This window comes from Brachionichthys hirsutus, chromosome 9 (assembly GCF_040956055.1).
Source record: "Brachionichthys hirsutus isolate HB-005 chromosome 9, CSIRO-AGI_Bhir_v1, whole genome shotgun sequence".
In the NCBI taxonomy this organism is placed as follows: Eukaryota; Metazoa; Chordata; class Actinopteri; order Lophiiformes; family Brachionichthyidae; genus Brachionichthys; species Brachionichthys hirsutus.
The window spans coordinates 4,145,046-4,165,788 of NC_090905.1; the positions used below are offsets into that span (position 1 = coordinate 4,145,046).

The window sequence follows — 20,743 nt, forward strand, 5'->3', positions numbered from 1 at the left end:
GTCATAACAAAACCTTCCACCGGGGGGAGCTCGTGGCAAAGAGGCTAATGTGCAGCCTTGACTGAGCTGACATTTCTGCTGTCTCTTAAATAAGCTGCATGCAAGTCACATTTCTAAGCTGATATTTGATTGTCTGTGACTTTTACAATCTCCTCCACATTTATGAACCAGCATTATTTAATCCTGCATGAACCTTCAACAGGCTTCACTGTCATCTCTGAAGAAAACTAAATCTGTCAAGGCTTCTCTTGAGGTAGAATCAGGTCTCGAGTGTGTTTAAATGGGATGTGAGAGTCCTCGGAGGCATGCAGTGTAGTCGTAATGTTTCCTGATTGTCACTACCACGCAAGTTACGAAGGTTCCCTGAAGATGCTTCTGTGCATTCGCTGAAAGGATTAAGAGAAAGCTGCAGTACCTCCAATGTTCAAAAGCAAATGCTTCACAGAGCCTGTCGATAGCTAACTGATAAACATCGATCTATTGAAAGGGGGGCAGGTGCTTGAATGTACCTCAGGGACCTAGAGGTCACTGGGTCAAATCTAAAAAAGGTAATGTGGAACCTTTAGATCATTATTGATTGAATTTTGCCACCCCCCCGGTCAATGCTTTCAGACACATCTCTGTTTGATTGCCCGCCATTACCAGCAACTATGACATCTGTTACCCGTGCAGTGTGAAAGATGCATCGAGACCGATGCTGGACCTTGCCAGAAAAAAAGAACTTGTTGTAGTTATTAGGCTATTCCTATCATTTAAATAAGAAATGAATGGTTAATACTTCAGTTTTAAAGGATAGAAAAAGTAATACCAAGTGAAATCATGCCATCTCATAGCCTCTGGTTAGTGAATGAAAAATTATTTATTCAACCTAATTTTGCACCACAGCCGCAAAAGATAATGTGCCGACATTGTGGTTATGATTTCACTTTTATATATTTGGATGCATCTAACGTTCCATGTGAGGTTGGTGACGATTACAAACAATTAGTCTGAACAGGCATAAGATTAAAAGTGTATAATTTTGGATACCAGCCGTCAAACTTGAAACCATCTTCCTTTATTTCGTCGTTTCTTTGTCAAATTCTCTCTGACTTTCTGATGTGAACCTTCACAAAGCTACTTAAAGGACTGCTGTGGCCAAACAACAATAAAACTGTGAAACTAGCAATGCTTTAGATGAAGTTAATTAAAGCGTATTTTCTTTATCTTTGTAACTAGAGTTTCAAAACGAATCAAAAACCACACGAATGCCACTAAAATATTAAAAGCTCAAATTACAAAAATATCTGAATTCCTCATGTAAAAACGTTTCTCAGACTTTAAAATTTCATTGGTTGAGTTAAACCTTACTGGTTGAAATAAATTAGAAAGCCTGTGATTATGAATATAGACTGATAAGCAATGCAATGCAGAGGACAAAGAGAAAGCTGGTGAGCAGAAGGACATGTGGTCAAGTCCCACAGTGCAGTCCGTGTTTAATGCGTCACCTCGATAACAGCAGGCTCAAAACTCACTTTGATGAGCCAGAGTCGAGAAGCTAATTAAATCTAGCACAGCGTTATCGAGTCATGGAGCTGCAACATCAGCAGCAGAATCAGGAACGCAGCAAAATGTCACAGTTTTGATATTCATCACCAGCAGGAAGCAGCCATCACTAGGGCCATTTCATCTGCTGAGAGTGTTTGAGGTTTTGCATTTTTTAAACATGACTTTCTTTTTTCTAGAATGGGGCTCCTTTTCCAAATAACTAATATTTTGAATTCTCTGAAGTGCTTTAAAGTTATTCATTCACGGTGTGATACCCGCGATGGCCTTTAGCATTCATCCTGCTCAGTGTGCATGTATTGAAGGTACCATTATGAAATTCACCAACCTCTGGCCACGCTTTCTAAATTGTTTAATCTTGCCTCTATTAACCGATTATAATGATTTTTTTTAAAGTTTGTTATTGCCAAATTTGGGGTTTCTCCTTTCCTTTCCTTGCATCCTTTCCCAAACACACACAATATAACAGCAACTATTAGCACAAGAAGCACAATTATTTTGACAAGAATTCCTTCATTGTCATTGTGAAAAAGCCATTTTTTTTTTAATGCTTCACTGAGATATAACTCAACCAATGAGATTCTGCGGCCGCCCCCAGGCCGGATGCATCTGACAAACTTTATAAATTCTAACAGCAGCTCCACTTTTCATTTCTCGGAAGTCATAAAACAAGTTGAACAGGCTGAACAGTTTGCCCCTTTGTATTGAGAGGTCCTCTAGCTATTTTACTAAACTTTTAAGATTTACATTTAATGACTGTTTGTCTCTTTCAATGAATTCACTGGCTGTCTGAACACAAAGGGTACTTTTCAAACCTGACCGGCGCGGAGCAGCTGGTGGCGATTTCCCACCGAGAAGCAAGTCCAGAATCAAAGTTACGACAGCCATCTGGTGATGTTTGACTGGACCAGTAAAAACTGATTAGGCTGTGGTGCTGCTCGGTCTCTGGTCATCTCATGCTGTGTTAAGGCCTCAGAACAGAACCCCACATACAAAGCCTGATTGACTTCCTAAAGTTAGTCGGAACGAGGCTGCTTTGCATAGCGATGGGCTCAGGGGTTGGAATTAACAATCTCAACAGAGGTAACACAGGTTTAAGTTCAAAAAGCGGAATGATTGATTTACTTAAAAAAAAAAAAGAGCAGAGGGCAACCTTCTGTTGATTGATAAGGTTGATAAGGTACAACTACCTTGGCTTATTTGACTTTTTCCTAATTAAAACTCTCGTGAATTCTCACCTCTGAGCACACATTGTCCGAAGCTCCTCAGCTTCTCATAGGCGTGAGAAGATCACAAGACATTCAGCTGTGTGTTCGTGCAAAACACACAGCTGAAACAAAACACACAGGTGTAATCTATTATTTAAAAAACTAAATGTCTGATAAGATAAGATGAAAGAAATCTGATTGTCCATGAGCGACTCAAAAATGACAAAGCTAGGGTGGATACTTTTTCACTCTGGAAATCTTTACAAATATGGCCATGGATCTGACCTTTGGGCATCTTCACTCCACTTGGGGGGGGGGGGGGGCTGATCTTACAGCCACCTGAGAACAAAAAATACAGCAACAGTCTGTGGAAGATGCGAAGGCTCAGAAAGTCTGGCATGTTGAGGTGCAGGGAGGTGAAAAAGAAAAAACCCTCATGGAAGATTAGTTAATTTTGCCACCTACAGAATTGACCTTGATCTGAAAAGAATTTCACACACCATGCTTGATAATCTGCACGCTGAAATAACCACAGGTCAACAAAAAGGTGAAGATTTTAGATTAAAAAAAAAAGGAGTGACAAATGCTGCTAGGACAGTGCACTGTAGCATTTTAGCTCATTTGTGTCCTTCCTAGACACTGGTAGCCGTCAGCGTCGGGCTCCCAACGTCAATTCACTTCGTTGAAGTTTGTCGAGATAAAAAATAATTATAATCTGTGGAATTGATATGACACACACCTGCACTGATCCAAAATGGCCGTCATGTGAATAAGGTTTTAAGGTTTTACACAAAATTAGGTCACAACGGTAAATTGTTATATGCCTTGAAGAAACAACATATAACCTGTGTTATAAGTGTTTCTGATTAAAAATAGAGGATATTCATATTTTCTTTTCTCCATAGAATTCTAAATATATAGATTTTTTTTCCTGCAGTGAAAGGATTGTTAAGGATTTAAATGATAAAACACAATAAAGAAAATAACAATAATTAGAATAAAAGACAGTGAGAAGATAAAATAAAATATTCCCGAGATAATTTTTTTTTCTTTCTGTCAATCAGTAGCAGTGTTTGTGTGTAAACAGTGCATTACCCTTCCTAGTTATTACGTTCTCTTTTGTTCTCCGATAGTCTGTACATTTATGCAGAAATAAATAATTCACAGGTTGTGCATATATATTTGTTTAGCATATACTGGCTCTCAGTTGTTGTTGGGTTTTGTTTTCTTTCCCGAAATCATTTTGGCTATGAAGAACAAAAGAGGTGCACGCATTGGTGGGAGAAAACCTGAGATAGTGTATTTCAAGTGATGCAAGTTTCAGTTTGTGTCTTTCTGTAAAGTTTACGGTTCTTCTCTTTTTGGCATAGACTGTGTAGAAATTTAGGTTTTATTTTTGGCTTTACGTTGCATGGTAAAAAAAAAAAAAAGGCGGGGGGGGGGGATCAGGGGCTGGGGGGTCTGTTAAGACGATGAGTTGCTGGAGGCTGAGGTAGTTGTGTCCTGCTGTAGCGGTCGCTGCTGTGGAGCGATACGACTGCTGACCGTCTTGTTGGAGGCGCACGATCCAGATGCCCCAGACAAGGCTGACCCTGCTGCTGGCTGAGCATAAAGAATGCCTATATAGAAAAATACAAGATACAAGAACACAGAAAGTTAGAAGTGAAACTGTGCCTGTTTAATTAAATGAGTTTTTTTTAAAGGAATAATCATTTTGGTGATTTTGTATTAATTACTTTGTATTAATTACAGAGCTAATACCAAGGAGGAGATTAAGCTAAATTAAATAAAAAAAACAAATCAACTTAGTTTCCATGAAAAGTATTCAATATTTAAAGTAATTGTTCCTTATTTTGGAAAATAATTATTGGCTTGACTGTGTCAGATAATTATTTACTCCAACTGTGACATTAAGGATGAGAGGAAAAAAAATAAAATAAACAGACTGTTCTTTACAAGTTTCTGTCCGAATGCACAAACACAAAGAGAAATATTTATTATCACATAATAAATATCATCTCGTCCTTGAGTCTGACATGAAACATTAAGCGGCAGCATCACCCACCAGTGTACATCACTCCGTTGAGCTCCAACGACATGCTGATGCTGCTTGTGCCGTTGGTGGTGAGGTTCAGAGCAGAGTCCCGCCTGCCTTCTGGAATACAGCCACCACACAAAAGAACCATTTTAACCCCTTTATATACAGTATGCATGTGACAATATGTCTTTGTGTGGGTAACATCAATAAAATGAGCAAAACAAAGCAACTTAATACACACAATATTCACTCACAGTACAAGCAACTTCTGAAACTCAACCATTCTCTGAAATCATCTGCATTTTCCATGAGTGAGAAAAGGTTCACTCAAACAGACAGTAAACCGAGATAAACCCTGCTATACAATCATGCATGCATACATCTGTTTCTATAGGCAAACCGGGTCAGCAGAGAAGCCTGGCTGGTTCACCGTTTGGCTCTGTGGTTTGTGGTACAATGAAAACAATGTCTTCAGACACAAACTGCCAGAAAGAAGAATACTCTAAAAATCCAGCTCACAACAGTTCAGGGTTAATACAATGAAAAACAAAACTCCCAAATGATGATGCTCTGTAGTCATATTGTTTTGCACTGATTTTTTTTCAAGGCAATCTTAATTGCTTTACTCAAAGAATTTCAGCACATTTTGCTAACATTTTCTGGTTTGATTTAGCAGGTAGGTCTTTCTGAAGATCATACGACATCTAGATTTGTTATTGTAAGGTCAAATACTCACATGTAGTCTCCAAATATCTCCAGGGAGTATCTTACAGACTCATCTGTTATGTCATTCATCACCAGTCACCATTTTATTTTTAGCACGATGATACACATATTCTGACCTCTGTTAAAGACAGCAGCTCGGCAACGCTTTGCTGTAACTTACCTCAGAAGTAAATACACACATTTCAAATTTGTGATCAATCATGACCTATAATGGTGCCTAAAACACTTCGATTTACCTCATTATCTTCACCGATACGTGCTTTATTTTTCTGAATTTTATGCATGACCATAGGTTTCCGTTTAAGCTCTCATTATGAATATACCGTAAGCTCCACTTTACCTTGGTTATTAATGCGGATGTTCATGGGTAGCTGAGCAGTCATGGCCAGCAGGTTTTGCTGCAATGCTCTCTGCAGCAGTCGGTGGTGTTCCTCAGCCGGCAGCGCCATCTTCTTCTCCGGCGGCTCACCAGCCTCCAGTTTGTCCCTCAGCTGCTCCAGAGCTGCGAACTGGGCGGCCACTGCGGCCTGGGCCGCTGCCGCCTGGACGGCAGCCACCGAGTGGCCTGCCAAAGCCCCCGCTGGCAAACGGGCCATGCCGACCCCTGGCAGCGGCTGGCCTCCCTCCACTTCTGATCGATCACAAGCAAGCAATTATTTCGAGTGTGATTAGTTGTATGGGTGAGATTGAACCATGAAGTACCAGTTGGTTTAATGCATATACATGTCTGACTACAACTTCTTACTCAAAAATACAATTCACAAAATCTGCTCTCAGGGTAGCGAGTATACTAGTACTGAAGTAATGGTTTGATCCTGGACCCTTGTGGATCTTCATGATCTCTGACCTTGCCAAGAAACTTTCTACAGTCACAAAAGGACTGAAAGACAAAATGAGAGGAGTCTGAGTCTTACATCTCAATCACTCGAGCTACCACTTACTGTAATGTAAACGTAACTTAATACGTAAATCCCACCTTTCTTGATCTTTTGGACGGGGGTCAGCGAGGCGCCATTGGTAACCAATGGCAGGCTCAAGCTGGAAGTGGAGAGCTTTGGCGACGAGAGCATGGTGGGCGTCCCGTTGGGCGAGTAGGTGAAGAGGGAACTGCCGAAGCTCTGTCGTCGGCCCTCCCGCCGGTTACTGTCGATGGCCGCCTGGAGCTCATTGGGGTTGCTCAGACCCCTCTTATCACATTCATAAGGGTACAGGTACTTCATGTATCTGGGAGAAACAGAATGTATTCATGTTCTGCTGAACATTTTATTTAACCTCAAAATGCATGTAAATGTAAAGTTCGCGCGTGTGTGTGTGTGTGTGTGTGTGTGTGTGTGTACTGACTGTGTGCGGAGGGTGAAGGCTGCACTGGTGATTGAGGTAGGCAGGCTAAGCCCCTTGGTGATCTCCCTCCACAGCTTCTTGTTGATGACCTCCACCAGGCCCCCTTTCTCTGTCACCAGCCTGTAGAGCATATACAGATCCAGGACCTGCTTCGCCATGATGGGAATACGATTCACTGGGGTTCCTGCAATAACACGTACACAAAGACACACGCAGAGGGAGACGTTCAACAACAACAACACACAATCATGGCAGGAGACTTCTTTTGATGGCTTGCTGGGAAAAGGAGCACGTGGTCGGTCACCGTCTCTTAACCCTGACATGTAGAGGTCGCTTTGACCGTTTCACCATGTGTTTTCAACAGACTGGGATGTTACAGTTAATCCTTACAACCTGCAGATGGTGCTCTCAGATGCCCAGAGAGGACTCGGCAGCGTCGCCCCGTTCCTATTGGCTCGGATACTGTAAACATTTAGTGCTGGTTTTTCAGTCGTCAGCACATGTCAGCTTGTCTCAAATGTCCAACACCGGCCTGCTGATCTGAATAAGCCATGAGCCAACTTGACAAATTAGCGATGTTGCTTGGTATTTATGTCGGATTAAATGTCTGCAATGAGCCGTCGAGCATCTGCGACGACAATCCTCACAAACACACTCAACGGCCGCACGGTGTTTGCGTGGGTCGAAACTGAATATTGTGGTTCAGTGTTTCATGTTGTGTGTGCGCGTGTGTGTGTAGCCCTGCATGGCGGCTGACTCAGCGACTGCTAGAATGTGTCTGCGTGTGTGTGTGCCTGCGCTTTAGGTGCTGGCAGACATATGTGTGTGTGGAAAAGCGACAGGATGAGAATGTAAAACTATCCACTTCCAAGCTCTGGAACTGCGTGTCCCCCTTCAACTATCGCCTGGGAATGATGAGGGGGTTGTGCAGCCATACATGCAGCAATCATCTCCCAAAATGAATGAAAACCCCACCCATGCGAGTGAAAGTTAAGTAGACGGTGCTGTGTCATATGTCAGAGACGGAATTAAGTGACTCTCTGTAACACCCACACACACACACACACATATATATATACCTCTTTTTTGCATGAAGCTGAAGAGATCATCAAGAAACTCTTTCCTCTTTGGGTCTCTGTCCAGTTCATAAAGCTGCAAAGAAAAAAAAAGAACAGATGAAGCAGCAATTCATGATTTCAATCAGATTCACAGCATAGGTTTAAAAAAAGCAACAAATGACGAATGACAAGTCCACAGAATCTGAACAGCGGATAGAAACCATCATTGGACGTGCTCCTGCAGTTACTATGGCAACACATGCTGCCACGAGAGACATCAAGGTGAACGGTGTCAACACACAAAACAATATGCGGCCACTTCACAATGAACACGCAAACAGGAACGTTTAAGGTCTGTGGTGAGAATCTGATCTGTTGCCCTCTGATCACAAGAGTAGAAGTGCAAAGACAGACACGGCCCATGAGCAAGTCTGGCTTGATGAGAACCTGATGTGGGTCCGGCTGCTAGCGGGCCCTGGAACGTCAGCAGTAAAAGTGGGGCACCCACTCGGAGGGCGCACAGTGAGGCCATTGAGCCTCAGGTGTGTTTTTCCATCTTCAGTTGCCACATCGATAGTGAACTACCTTGGAGATCCGTGCCACACGTCCACTTGAAACTAACGTCCGCTTCAACAGATAGGCTGCGGGTTCACATTTTAGATTCATCAGTCGAGCCCGAGCATAAAGGTCTCAGCAGATTCACATCCAGACAGTATGGTAAAGGCGTTCAATAAGCCGTTATTGAAAACAGGTTGTGAAATTCAGTGTGCAAATGAGCACAATCAAACAAAGGCTGTACGCATTCTCATGACCCGACAGTGAGCAGGAGAAAACACGACATGCTCGATCCATTTTCCTTTTCCTTTTAAAAACCAGGATTCAGATGTTGTCAATACAGAAAAAGGCACCAAACACAAAACAACATGTTTGTGAGAAAAACGTACAGGAAAATGTAGATTAAACGACTCTTAAATCTTGTAAACATGTTAATATCTGTGCAGCCTTTGGTTTAAAGAGCTGTTTGTTTGTGCTTTAGCCACTGTCCCCACCGTTACTACGGTAACATGTGCTCAATGCTTTTGACAGCGTTGCACTGGAATATCTGCAAATTGAAAATATTTGACATCCTTCCTGAGGAACAGGAATAAAATCAATAATCAAATATCAAAAAAGGGTTCCAATCAATTGTCCAATTGATTGATTGATGACTTGCCTCAGCAATAAGCTTGATGAAATGTATTTACCGTAAATTTTTCGATGCAATCCTGCATTGAACACGGGGCTGATCACTATGAATTTGAACCAACATTTGGATAGTGAGATTAAAGTCTGGCCTTCGAGCTGAACTTTAAACCACTTTGCATTCAGCATGTGAGCAGGAAGGACACGTTGCGCTGCGTTCAAGTCCTTCCTGTGCTCGCTTCTTGCTCTCAACCTGAGGGAATGAGGTCAACCAGGTCTGGAATGATGGTGACAAGAAGTGGCCTCTAGACACGAACAGGCTGTCCCACATCGTGGCATTCAGCCCTCAGTGACACCAAGATGCCATTAGCTCTTATTATGTCGTGGGTGGGGTAAACCGAGGGGTGGGGGTAGGGGGGGCTGCTGGGAAATGAGGCGGAGGGAGCGGTGGGGGAGGCCTGCAAATGTACGGCCATTCTGGAGGCAAGGGGGAGTTTTAATTACAGGATGCATGCATTTTGTGAAGTGCCGCACCATAAATCTTGGAAATTACTACTCCCACCCCCCCCCCCCCCCCCACACACACACACTGCTTTGTATGCTTCCCCCCCCCCTCTTTCTTTGTCCCAATCACACAAACAAATACTCTCCTAACGGACACTGGGAGCACCGACACGTGGGAACGGTGTTCCAGATGTGGTAACACGCCTGCTACTACTGCATATCCAGTGTCAAGTCTCATTCAGACTAAGTATTACAGTTTAAAAGACACAAGGTGAGCATCAAAATGTAACATCTAACATTACAAATTATTTCAATCCAAATGTCAATTGTTGGATTTCCAGTTCATCAGACGCTCTGGCCTGGAGGAATATGGAACAGGCCCACATGTTTCCTATTTACACTCTTGTATCAAATCATAAACGCAAATTCTCACTGCCAACCCATTTTGTTCATGCGTGTAGCCGAGTGAGATGTTAAGTGAGATCTGGTAACCCCTGCCAACGTGATGACAGACAGGCTGGGTGTGGCATTAAATACTAGCTATAAACTACGATGTGCTTCAGGGCTGAGGCTCTCTAATAGGCAAAAGGAAATGTTAACAGAGCGGTTTTACAAGTGACTTTTGGCACCGTTTGGCATTTCTGATATCGTCTCATTTTGAAAAGGTCCAATGATTAGTACATTTGTTCTTATATCGAGTCACAGAGGACTTTAGAAATAGTTCAGCTCCATAGCTGCATTCAGTTTACACAAACACACACACACACATGTTTGTGTACATGAACGCACCATATCACACAACTGTTATTACCATATAAAGCCACACACAGACACTGATCCAGGACGGGATGCCCCCCCCACCCACCACGTGGGTGGGAGCAAGTTAGATAAAACTAGAGTGCTCCTTTAGTTCCGGGTTCTTCACAGGAATACTCAGAGTGCCTGTCAGAAGAACCCAGTGCTGGAATCTTTTGCGTGAGTCGTCACAGCAAATCAATGTTCTCCACTTCACCCTGTCCTTTGCATCGTCCTCCCCAACACCAGACACTCTCATGTCCTCCTTCACTACGTCCATTATCTTCTCCTGGGTCGTCCTCTAGCCCTGTTCCCTGGGAGCTCCATCCTCTGCATCCTTCTACCGATATAGTCCCCGTCTCTCCTCTGGACGTGTCCAAACCATCAAAGTCTGTCCTCTCTGACCTTGTCTCCAGAACGTCTAACCTTCACTGTCCCTCTTATTGTCTCATTTCTAATCCTATCCAACCTGGTCACTCCCAAGGAGAACCTCAGCATCTTCATCTCCGTCATTTCTAGCTCCGCCTCCTGTCTTTTCCTCAGAGCCACTGCCTCTAAGCCGTCCATCATGTCTTGTAGACCTTTCCCTTCATCCTCACTGACACTCTCCTATCACAGAGCACACCTGATACTTTCCTCCACCCGTTCCAGCCCGCCTGCACACGGTTCTTCACTTCCTTTCCACTTTCTCTATCCCTCTGCAAAGAGGATTTTTCCTCCCAGTGTGGTAATTCAGTCTCCAGCACAAACGCTCCGGGGGAAATCAGGACATTAGCAACAGTAACTGATAAAACATCACATTACACAAGAACGACGATTCAAGAGAAATGCACTTAACGGGGTTTTGTCTGGTGGCTGCAAACACACACATTACTCTTCATAGAATACTCACTTTAGACGCGTCAACCTGTGGCTTGGACAGAAGCGCATAATGGCCCAGCTGCATGATGAGAGCAATAGTCGACTCAATCAGACTCCCGTCCTACCGGAAAAACCACTGCCACCCCCCACCCACATTATATCCTATCATCTGCCTTTTTATCGTTCAATCTCTGCCTATTCAGGTTTTTCCTCTTGTTCTTTCTCAAGTACAGCAGAGAAAACTTACTAAACACTGAAACCACAAACATATATTTGCACATATTTGCACCGAGACACTTCAAGGCGGTGGAGGTGGGTGTGGTTATTGCCGGCTTACATGGGTTTTCATGTCAATAGCGTGTGCACTGGGGTCAGGGGCCCCTCCCTGGATTAAAGCGCTGCTATTCAGAGAAATGACAAGAAAATAGATAAAGGAGTGGAAACGGGCCCGACTGGTAACGCTTGGGAGCCCGTTTCCACCCCTTGATCAAATTCACCGCTGACAAAGAGCAGAGCACTTAAAGGTTTCTGCAACTCTCCAGTCTTTAAAATAAAGTTTAAAGGAAATTTAAAGCAGAAATGCCATCTGATTATCTGCTAAAGATAGGTTCTAATGATCGTTTCATGTTTGGCTGCCGTGTAATCGTTTAGAAACAATAGAAACAAGCCTTAGTCACAGAAAGCATTTCTCAGCGCTCATGCAAAGGGCAGCCTGTTTGCTACAGCTTTGTGTTCACCCGGTTGTGATGCTTGTAGGTAACACTGTAAGGAGCGGATGGAAGGGGGGGGGGGGGGTCCGTTTCACTGTTAATGTAAAGAGACATTTGCAAGCAGCGCACGAGTGTCACAATAAAGGCTTTGCAACTGCAAACCAAAACTGAGAGGGAACCGCAGTATCGCCTGCACGCTCCTTCACACCTGTCAGTCCCCTTGACCACCACAGAGTGAGACTGTTGCCCTCGTCTGTATTTAGGCTCCAATTACTAAATCCTACGTTGTAGTTTTTAATACCGAATTCATTTTTTATCTGCTACTATCCATAACAAAGAAACGAGTGGATGCTTGGCAACAAACAGCTGAAACAAAGAATCAAAATCAGAATCAGCCGTTTCCAGTGGTCGTAAACAGGAGTGACCTGGTTCAGATTAGATCGCCTTCAAGCAAATGTCGGAGGACCAGTTTCACAACTTCGTATTAATCTCATTAATCATAAGAATTTGCTTTCCGCATATCCTCCCGCCCCTCTTGAAGGGAAAACAGTCACAATAATTTCCATAAGAGACTATTTCACCTTCTTTTCATCTAGTCTTCAGCAACGTATCCGAATCCGGGTCCTGGGTTCACGCTCTCCCAGCTGACTACGGGCGAGAGGCGGAGAACGAGTGGCCAGTTCATCACAAGTCCACTATATTCTTATATAGTGGGACTTCTTTATAATTTTATTTTATTAGTGACAACCCAACTTCAAGTCTGGATTAAAAAAAAAGTGCTAATGTCCTAATACTGTGAGGAGTAAAAGACATTCAGCCTTTATCCGAGTTGATGCAGACTGGGAATCCTAAATATATCACGGCGTCTGACAACCTCACCCGTCTGTTCTGCATGACCACAAAATCAAAAAGAATCAAACGCCTGACGCAACGAGCCAGGTTCTTTTCATTCTTCTTGGCTGCTGTTTGCACAACATTTTTTCAGTAATCACACCTTAATCAAACAATCGCTGATCATCACCTGGCATTAGACATGAGAACGAGAGACAGTCATAACAGACATGCAAGCAAACAATCAAACATCTTCTGGCAAAAGCCACACACTTTTTTCCCACAAGCCCTTGACAGAATCAAGAAAAAAAAAAAAAAAAAAAAATCAGATACTGCAGGTTGAAACGTGACATAAGATGCACGCATGGGTTTAATGTTCATTCAAAATGCTGCTGGTTGTCCAGCACAAACACGGACACACCAATCAGGAGTCGTAGTTGCGTTTACTACAAGAAACAGGAAGTAGCTTTAAGCGACGACATTTGATTTGCATGAAACTTTCATGTTGTGTTCTACACACATATGACACACTGGAACGTGTCGCGTTACAAGTGGGTACCTGACACAGGATGTCATACAATGCTCCATAATAAACAGAAAACCATGGAGGGGGGGTCTGACAACAGCTTTTGGGATGGAGCAATAGGGCAAACTCTTTTTCCTGCAAAAACAAATTCAAGTTTGCTAAATAAACAATGTGCTTGCCATGGAAAACTTAATGTTCCTGCTGGAGTATGACATCTTTGCATACCCTAATGAGAGTCAATGTATTTTTTTACATCGGCCTCGGGCAAGTACTTTTTTTTTGACATTTAGGTATTCGATTACATACATCGTCAGTCCTTAAAGGTGGTTATATAGAAAGCACTAGGCGATCCATAAGCGCAGCAGCAGCTTAAAAAGTACTTGTTATTTTGGGGTGGGTCTACTTTCAGAAGGGTAACATACTTTGCTACCTGCTTGATTGACAACACGGTTTAGTTTACGTCGGTATTCATCCTGTTATATGAACTGGGGCTGCACCAACTGTCGGCTTTACCTCATTCATTCATTGAAGCGCGTCTGCAGACATGCTGCTCTGACTCAAGCCGTCTCTCTCGCATCGTCAATGTGTTACTCATTAAATTGAGTCAAGGCGAAAGGTGCCATAGGGAGAGCTGCACGCTTGATTCTTCAAAGTTCATTAATATTGAATGACTTTGCATGCCCAAATTGAGCGAGATTGACACGGCACGATTTTCCGATCCCCAACAATACATCTAATTGTATGATGAAAGCCTCTGGGAGGACATGGTGACCAGGCAGACGTGGAATTAGCACGGCCAACTGCTGACCCTGAACAGCCACCAAAGCATCGGCCTATTTTCTTCGTCACAAAAAGAAAAAAAAACAGACTAATTTAATCAATTAAATTGAACACAAAAAACATTGTGAAATATGCCAATAAAATCTAATGTGTATAATTTGACACAAGACAGGTGAACGAGACTGACTGACTGACTGAACGAGCCAAAGCCTTTGTTTACCTTCCCGGTCCAATCCCCTCTCTTCTTTCTTGTTGAACCTTTGCCAGCATCCAACATCCCCATAGTAATGCATTCTCTGGCATCCGCTTCATGACTATTAGCAGCATGTGTCAAAATGAACATGTACTCCACACGCCACTTGGCAGTGCATCAAAAGTCAACACCAACTGACATCCTGCTTTCTTTTCAACACCTACTCCTTCCCGCCTCTGTGCTGGTCCTCCTCTGATTCACAAGATAAGACTTCACTGAAACAAGAAGCACCTTCAGCTTCCTCGTGTCCTTTTGTTCAACACAGAGAAGACCGTAAATGAAAAAAAAAAAAAAACTTCCCCATGACACCTGCTATGATTCAAATTATTTATTGCTCTGATGTTAATTTGTTGTGAAATAACAATTAAACCTTGGTAAATTGGAGAGAGAAAAAAGAGCAGGGTAAAAAAGGTATTACAGTAATGAATAATTCTTAAGCATCTATGACGTTGGTAAAATGGAATCTAATTATCGACTACAATCGATTTTCTCATGGATTAAAAATTCCGCAGAGCTCCGAGCAGATTTAACGGTGCTTTTTAAACATTCCATGAAAATGAAAAATTTCATATAAAATGGCAAAAAAAAATAAAAAAGAAAGAAATGTTGCCTCCTATTCATAAAACTAGCACCAACCAAAAGGCTTGGATGAAACCACGCAGGTACACGAACCCAACAAGCACTTATCAGACAGCTGCATCAGCAGAATCCTGACTGGCAATCCCAATAAGTGTCGCTCCCAGTTGCCTCTCATTCAAGCTACACTTCCTGTAGCCACTAACAGCTCCCTCCCCCACCTCCAAATGAACGTGTGCGTGTGTGTGTGTGTGTGTGTGTGTGTGTGAGAGAGAGAGCAATTGAATGTTTAATGCCAACTCCCCTCCATTCGCCCTGATCATGGTGAGTGCCATGAATTTTTAAAGACATCCCTTTCTTTACTGTCCATCTGGGCTCCATCTGCCCAGCCACTGGTGTTTAACAGACACGGGAGAGGAGACTTCAAAGTCCTCTACATGGCCCTCTGGATGATTTCTGGCCCAGGGAGGATATTTAGAAAAAGGGCGCAGTGACATGGGACAGCTGTACGAATGAGTACCACAGAATTACAGAGGCTACACATTAATGAAAACAGGCTGTAATTGTACAACCGTGAATACTGGTCAATAATGACATACGTCTAGAGCCAGAGAGCAACGGACTCCTGGAGAACAAAAGGTGGAATGGGGTGGGGGGTGGGGGGGGGGGGGGGTGAGGAAATAAATACAAAATGTAAGATAATAAATGGTTAGCAGGACATCCTTAATTAAAAGATGATACTGGCTAACAAACAATGAAGCTCGTGTAGCTGCTGTAGTTTATTAATACAACTGAAATACTTAACGTGTTTTACCATAGCTAGAATGAAATCCTACAGCGTCTTCAAAGGGTTGTTTTTACAGACATTCTATATAATAATAAAAAAGTATTCGTGCCTGTTCTGCTGTCCTGCAGACATCGGCGGTAAATATGTCTAACACAACTGTGTCAATGAAAGGATCGTGAGGTTTCTTTATGAATGACAGAATGCACATCACTAGCTATAAATGGTGCACAAGCATTTCAATAACCCCCCCCCCCCCCCCCCGTAGTCCAACAAGCATGGTGAAGGATACCGATATGGATATTTAAATATCCCCTATGAGGGAGGGTTTGCATCGGCGTCACAGAACCACACATATCTGGGATTAATTAATTTAAGCCAGCGTCATCGGACATGTTTGCAGACAGACTTCCTGCCTTGATTTAGACTGACCTTTCAGGGGGAGGGCGTGGACAGAGCAAGGTTGGCCGGATGATCCGAGAGGAATGCAGTTTGGCTGATGTGTCTATGTTGCATCTACAGCTGAGCTGGAGGGGGGGGGGGGGGGGGTAAGCCTCACGTAGAAGAAGACTTGGTGAATGTGCTTCCTCACCTACATGCCACCTTCGACCAAGAGAGGCGCGAAGAACTGATGATCACCCCATTCAAGGAATTTCTTTGAACTTATTACATGGGGCATATTTTTCTGGGATGACTTATCTTACTGTTACGGAATGTATTATTAGCCCCCCCCCCCCCCCCCAAAAGTGATACACTATTGCATTTTCCAGTTATTTTTATGGCTAAAAATCACACCGTCCATCATGTAGAGAGGGGTAATCTTTGTTTTCAATGTATGCTCTTAAGATTTATGGCTTTTACTTAAGACTGGATCGTTGTACATGATATTGTCAATATTGACGTGGCTCAAACAAAAGACGGGGGGGGGGGGGGGGTTCTCAGCGTGAAGAGCTACAACTGCTAAAGGCTGATAGAGACATGCAACGCTTTTGTCGAGGAACTGGGGTTCCTAGTGGCCACATTATCACCCTCCCTCAGGCACATTCCAACAGCCTCCACCCACCTGCCCCAAAATAAACTGTGCAATCTTAACCCCTTCCTTCCCACTCGGTGCCTTCCAAAAAAAAAAAAAATCTACACACGATTTCACGCCACAGCACGTGGATCATATGCAAATTATAGTGTGGCCGAAACACTGCTCGAAGCCAGATTCCAATTACATGTCAGACACACCAGATCCTCGCGTTCTCCTGCGTTTATTAGACATTTTACAAAGAAGATAATGTTTTCTGGAAACCCAAGAGGTGTTCCTGTCGACAGAAGACACCTGTTTTGCATGTGCAGGCGCTGCAAACGTTAGTCTGCCCAATTCTAAATGCTTTTGAGAATGGTTGCTTATCTAAGCTTGCAAAGTTTTATTACGTCAAACATAGCAGCGTGTTTGAGTGCAGCCTTGGTAATTATTTGTACATTTTGGTGACTCATTAACTTTTATAACAGATATTATAATGAAAGTCAACATCTCGTAATTTTTTTAACCTCCTGATTGAACCGAGCAAACATGGATGTTTGCACAGAAAATAAATTCTAAACCGTGATCTTTAGATTTAAATGCCGTCTCCTTTTCACATGACGAGGAGAAAACACAGACGATGGTTTCGGCAGGGAAGAAAAAGAGAAGCCAAAAAAAAAGGAACCTACCAAATATACATTAAAGATGAAATCATTGAGTTTGATTTGCACAGGGTTAGAATTAGCAAAGGGAGCAGCCCAAGTCTATCATTTCTGCTGCAGACACAGCACATTCACATCAGGTAATAATTACAGGCCAATCCTGCCATTATTGCTAATCACAGTTATCATGCAAAGCTAAAATTAGCCTCGTGAGAATAAAGACGAAAATCCCAGATTCACAATATTACAAACGCTCAGCAGCAATGAGGTCGAGAGCAAAGACCACCCCCCCCCCCCCCCACCTCAGCACTGGGCCCTGTTGAAATACAAAAAGGTTTTAAATGACAGTCTGCAGCCCGGCCTCAGCAGAAGGAGCTGCTTGACGCTGTACAGGCGTGATCGGTCTTAATCAGAAGCGGATTGGGTAACACTATCTTATTCTAGACAGTCAGGACGCTGGCTGTTTTCATTACGCAACCGTTGTGGACTAACTGACATGTCACGATAAAAAAAAAAGAAAAACGGACTCTTTGTCCTACCTGACGTATGAAAACCACCAACTGTTGAGAGTATCAACTCCAGTCATCCGCACAAAGCTTTATGAAGGGAGGGGCAGGCTATTTAAAGAAGCAGAGTATAGGTTTTAAAGGGAGTGTTATTCCATGAGCTCTGTCATTATACGTTATATACGTTTTAATTACAGAATCTGTGGTTAGGTGTAAAAAATGAAACACGTGCAGCCTGGATGACATGGATAATCCTAACTCATCCAACATGCCGAAAGCCAATCTAGATTTCTGAAGACCCCCCCCCCCCCCAGACTATTCTAAATCCAGAAAAGCAGAAGAATTTATCCAAAAAGGACATCAGAAATGCTGCTTGTTCTTCTGGCTTTATACAGAAATGAATACAAATTTCATAAAACATTTCATTTTATAAAGTTGTTCAAATGGCTCCTAATCTATAAATGTATCTTTAAAGTATTAAAAGCGTAACCTTCTTTAATAGGCCTTCCATTGCTGCCCTCCATCTCACCATTATTGCTGACAGACTTAAATCGCTTCATGTAAACAGCCTTTCTTATTCCAGCTCCCTCATAATATTTATCCCACTAGCATGTTTACAGTAAATGCGAGTATGGTCAAATGCACTGTTACCTGCCCCTCTCCCTTTCAACTGCGCTCAGTTCTCCCGAGTCGTGACAGGAAATAAACTTTTCTTTAATTCTGAAGCACAAATTAGTGAGAAAATGTCGTATTCGAATGGATTTTAAGATGTAAAAGACAAACCCAAAGCCCCTGCTAATTTCCCACCCTGGTCAGATTACTGCTGAGAGCGTGTTCATACCGAGTAGGAGCATCCGTCCAGGGTAATCAGATTACAGGTAGACAATTTCATGCATTTTAACCCCCATATTCGTCTCTTGTTACCAACTTGTGATCAGATCTCACTTCCTGGCACCAAATGTGTTACATCATTTTGCTGTAACTGCCCCCCCCCTTCGATTTGAAGACCTCCCTACCTGTCTGAACTGCTCCTCGTAGGTCCACTCCCCGTGGTCCTGCCCACCCAGGTGGCTGTGCGTGGCGTGGGGAGGCATGATTGCTATGCGAGGCTCCGGGTCAACACTCGGCCGGGCCTTCAGCAGCTGGGAGTGCGGGTGGAGCTGGCGGTGGGGCAGCAGGAGGATACCCTTCCCCGGAGCCACCGCATCGTGGCCCGTCGGCAGACCGGCCTCCGCAAGGTCATCGTCAAAGTCTTCTTCCATCTCGCCTTCAAAGTCTTCCTCGTCCCATTTCCGTTTGCTGTGTGGATCACAAACAGATTATTGTTTTTTGTGGCACAGATTATATTTTACAAGACAACTTTGCAACAGATATCCGGTGCTCACATCTGCTCCTCCTCGTCCGACCCCATCATGTCTTTGTAAGACTCCTCCCCTTCATCATTATCACGGTCATCATCTTCGGACTCGCAGCCACTGCTGCGCTCCGACATGGGGCTGTCTGATACTCTCTGCAGCCCGGCCGCCACGGCACGCATGGCCGCCAGCGCCGCCATCTGGGCCTGCTCCGCCTCCGGGGCCATGGCCTCATCCCTTGCTCCTCTACTTGTGCGGATCTGAGCGCGGTGGCCTGTGGCTTGCTGCTGTAGCTGCTGCTCCATCAGCAGCTTAGCCCTCTGCTGCCTGTGCAGGTTCTCCATGACCGCCTGAAGCTTCATCTCCGGGGAAAGCGGCACAGCGTTAGCTGCCTTCCTTCCCCCCCTTCCTCCCCTACTGAAGGAGAACCAATCAGCCGGCGGTTCAGAGTGCGATGCTCGAAGATTTCCAGAACAGTTTCCAAATGTACCAATAGTGGAGCAATTTTGGCTTCTCAAAGGCTTGAAGGATATTTGGGAAAGGCAAAGATGGAAGAACAGGAGAGGGGTCGGCCAGAGGTCTGAGACATGCAGTCTGTGGTCGGCCGCAGATCTGGAGACGGAGGCCTCTCTCTCTTGTCTCAATGCTTTTCTCCTTTGATTGGGGAAACACCGGAGTCGAGTCGAGTCGAGTTCAACGGAGGCACCAGTGGCGAGTGCGAGGCCAGACGTGCACGAGTGTGCTGACGGACTACAAAGACCTGAGGAAAGAAAAACAAACCGTGTCAAAGTGCCGCTTCCACACCATCTGTTAACGCCGGCACCTTCAGTCCGAGGGTCAACACAAACCAGAAAAGATTATTTGAAGAACTTTAGCATTTTTTTAGATTCACAACTATCAAGAGCAAGTTTTGTTTAAAAAAGACAGAAAAAACGTTTTGGAGTACGTTGCTGGGGGAGGAGAAAACTAGCCCGGTGATTACAGACATGCAAAAAAATGCCAAATCCAATTTACAAGAAGCAAATATAAAAAAAAGACATTGCAAAGTTGGTCTGCGTTGTGCAACATGTGTCGTGTTACTCACACGGACCAGACCATGCTGAGCACAAAAGGGACAAAGCGTTTTAGCCTCAGCAACAAGAGGAAGTGAAATCACAGGAAGAGCAGCCGCTTTCATCACCTGGTTGGGCTCGAAGCAGAGACGAGACCAAAATGAGCAGCGTTGTCGTTGTTCCGCGCACGCACAAATAATAATCGACTGTCTGACTTTGCTCAGGTATGACATGGGTTGTGACACGGGGGGGGTTATTGTGCAGCATCTACGGGTGGTAAAGCTTCACCTACGTAACAGTTACCAGAAGGTATGCAAAGCAGCCTCCGTTAGATCGACGAGAGTCCTATCTGACATCTACACCTGCAAGAGAGCAATGGCCTGCTTTGTCCCGGTCAAAATGAAGCATGGTGGGCGGAGACGGCGGCTGAGATTGGTC

General features: G+C 43.8%; 1 protein-coding gene across 1 annotated transcript; it reads right to left on the minus strand.

The window, feature by feature from the left end:
• Positions 1-4,197: 4,197 nt before the first annotated feature.
• Positions 4,198-19,615, minus strand: arid3a (AT-rich interactive domain 3A). The gene is made up of 8 exons (XM_068743725.1): positions 19,284-19,615; positions 18,915-19,197; positions 7,938-8,010; positions 6,859-7,042; positions 6,494-6,741; positions 5,858-6,148; positions 4,819-4,908; positions 4,198-4,372 (listed from the first exon to the last, which is right to left on the minus strand). The coding sequence occupies exons 1-8, from the start codon at positions 19,613-19,615 to the stop codon at positions 4,218-4,220; spliced, it is 1,656 nt and encodes a 551-aa protein (XP_068599826.1). The 3' UTR covers positions 4,198-4,217.
• Between the last annotated feature and the right edge of the window lie 1,128 nt (positions 19,616-20,743).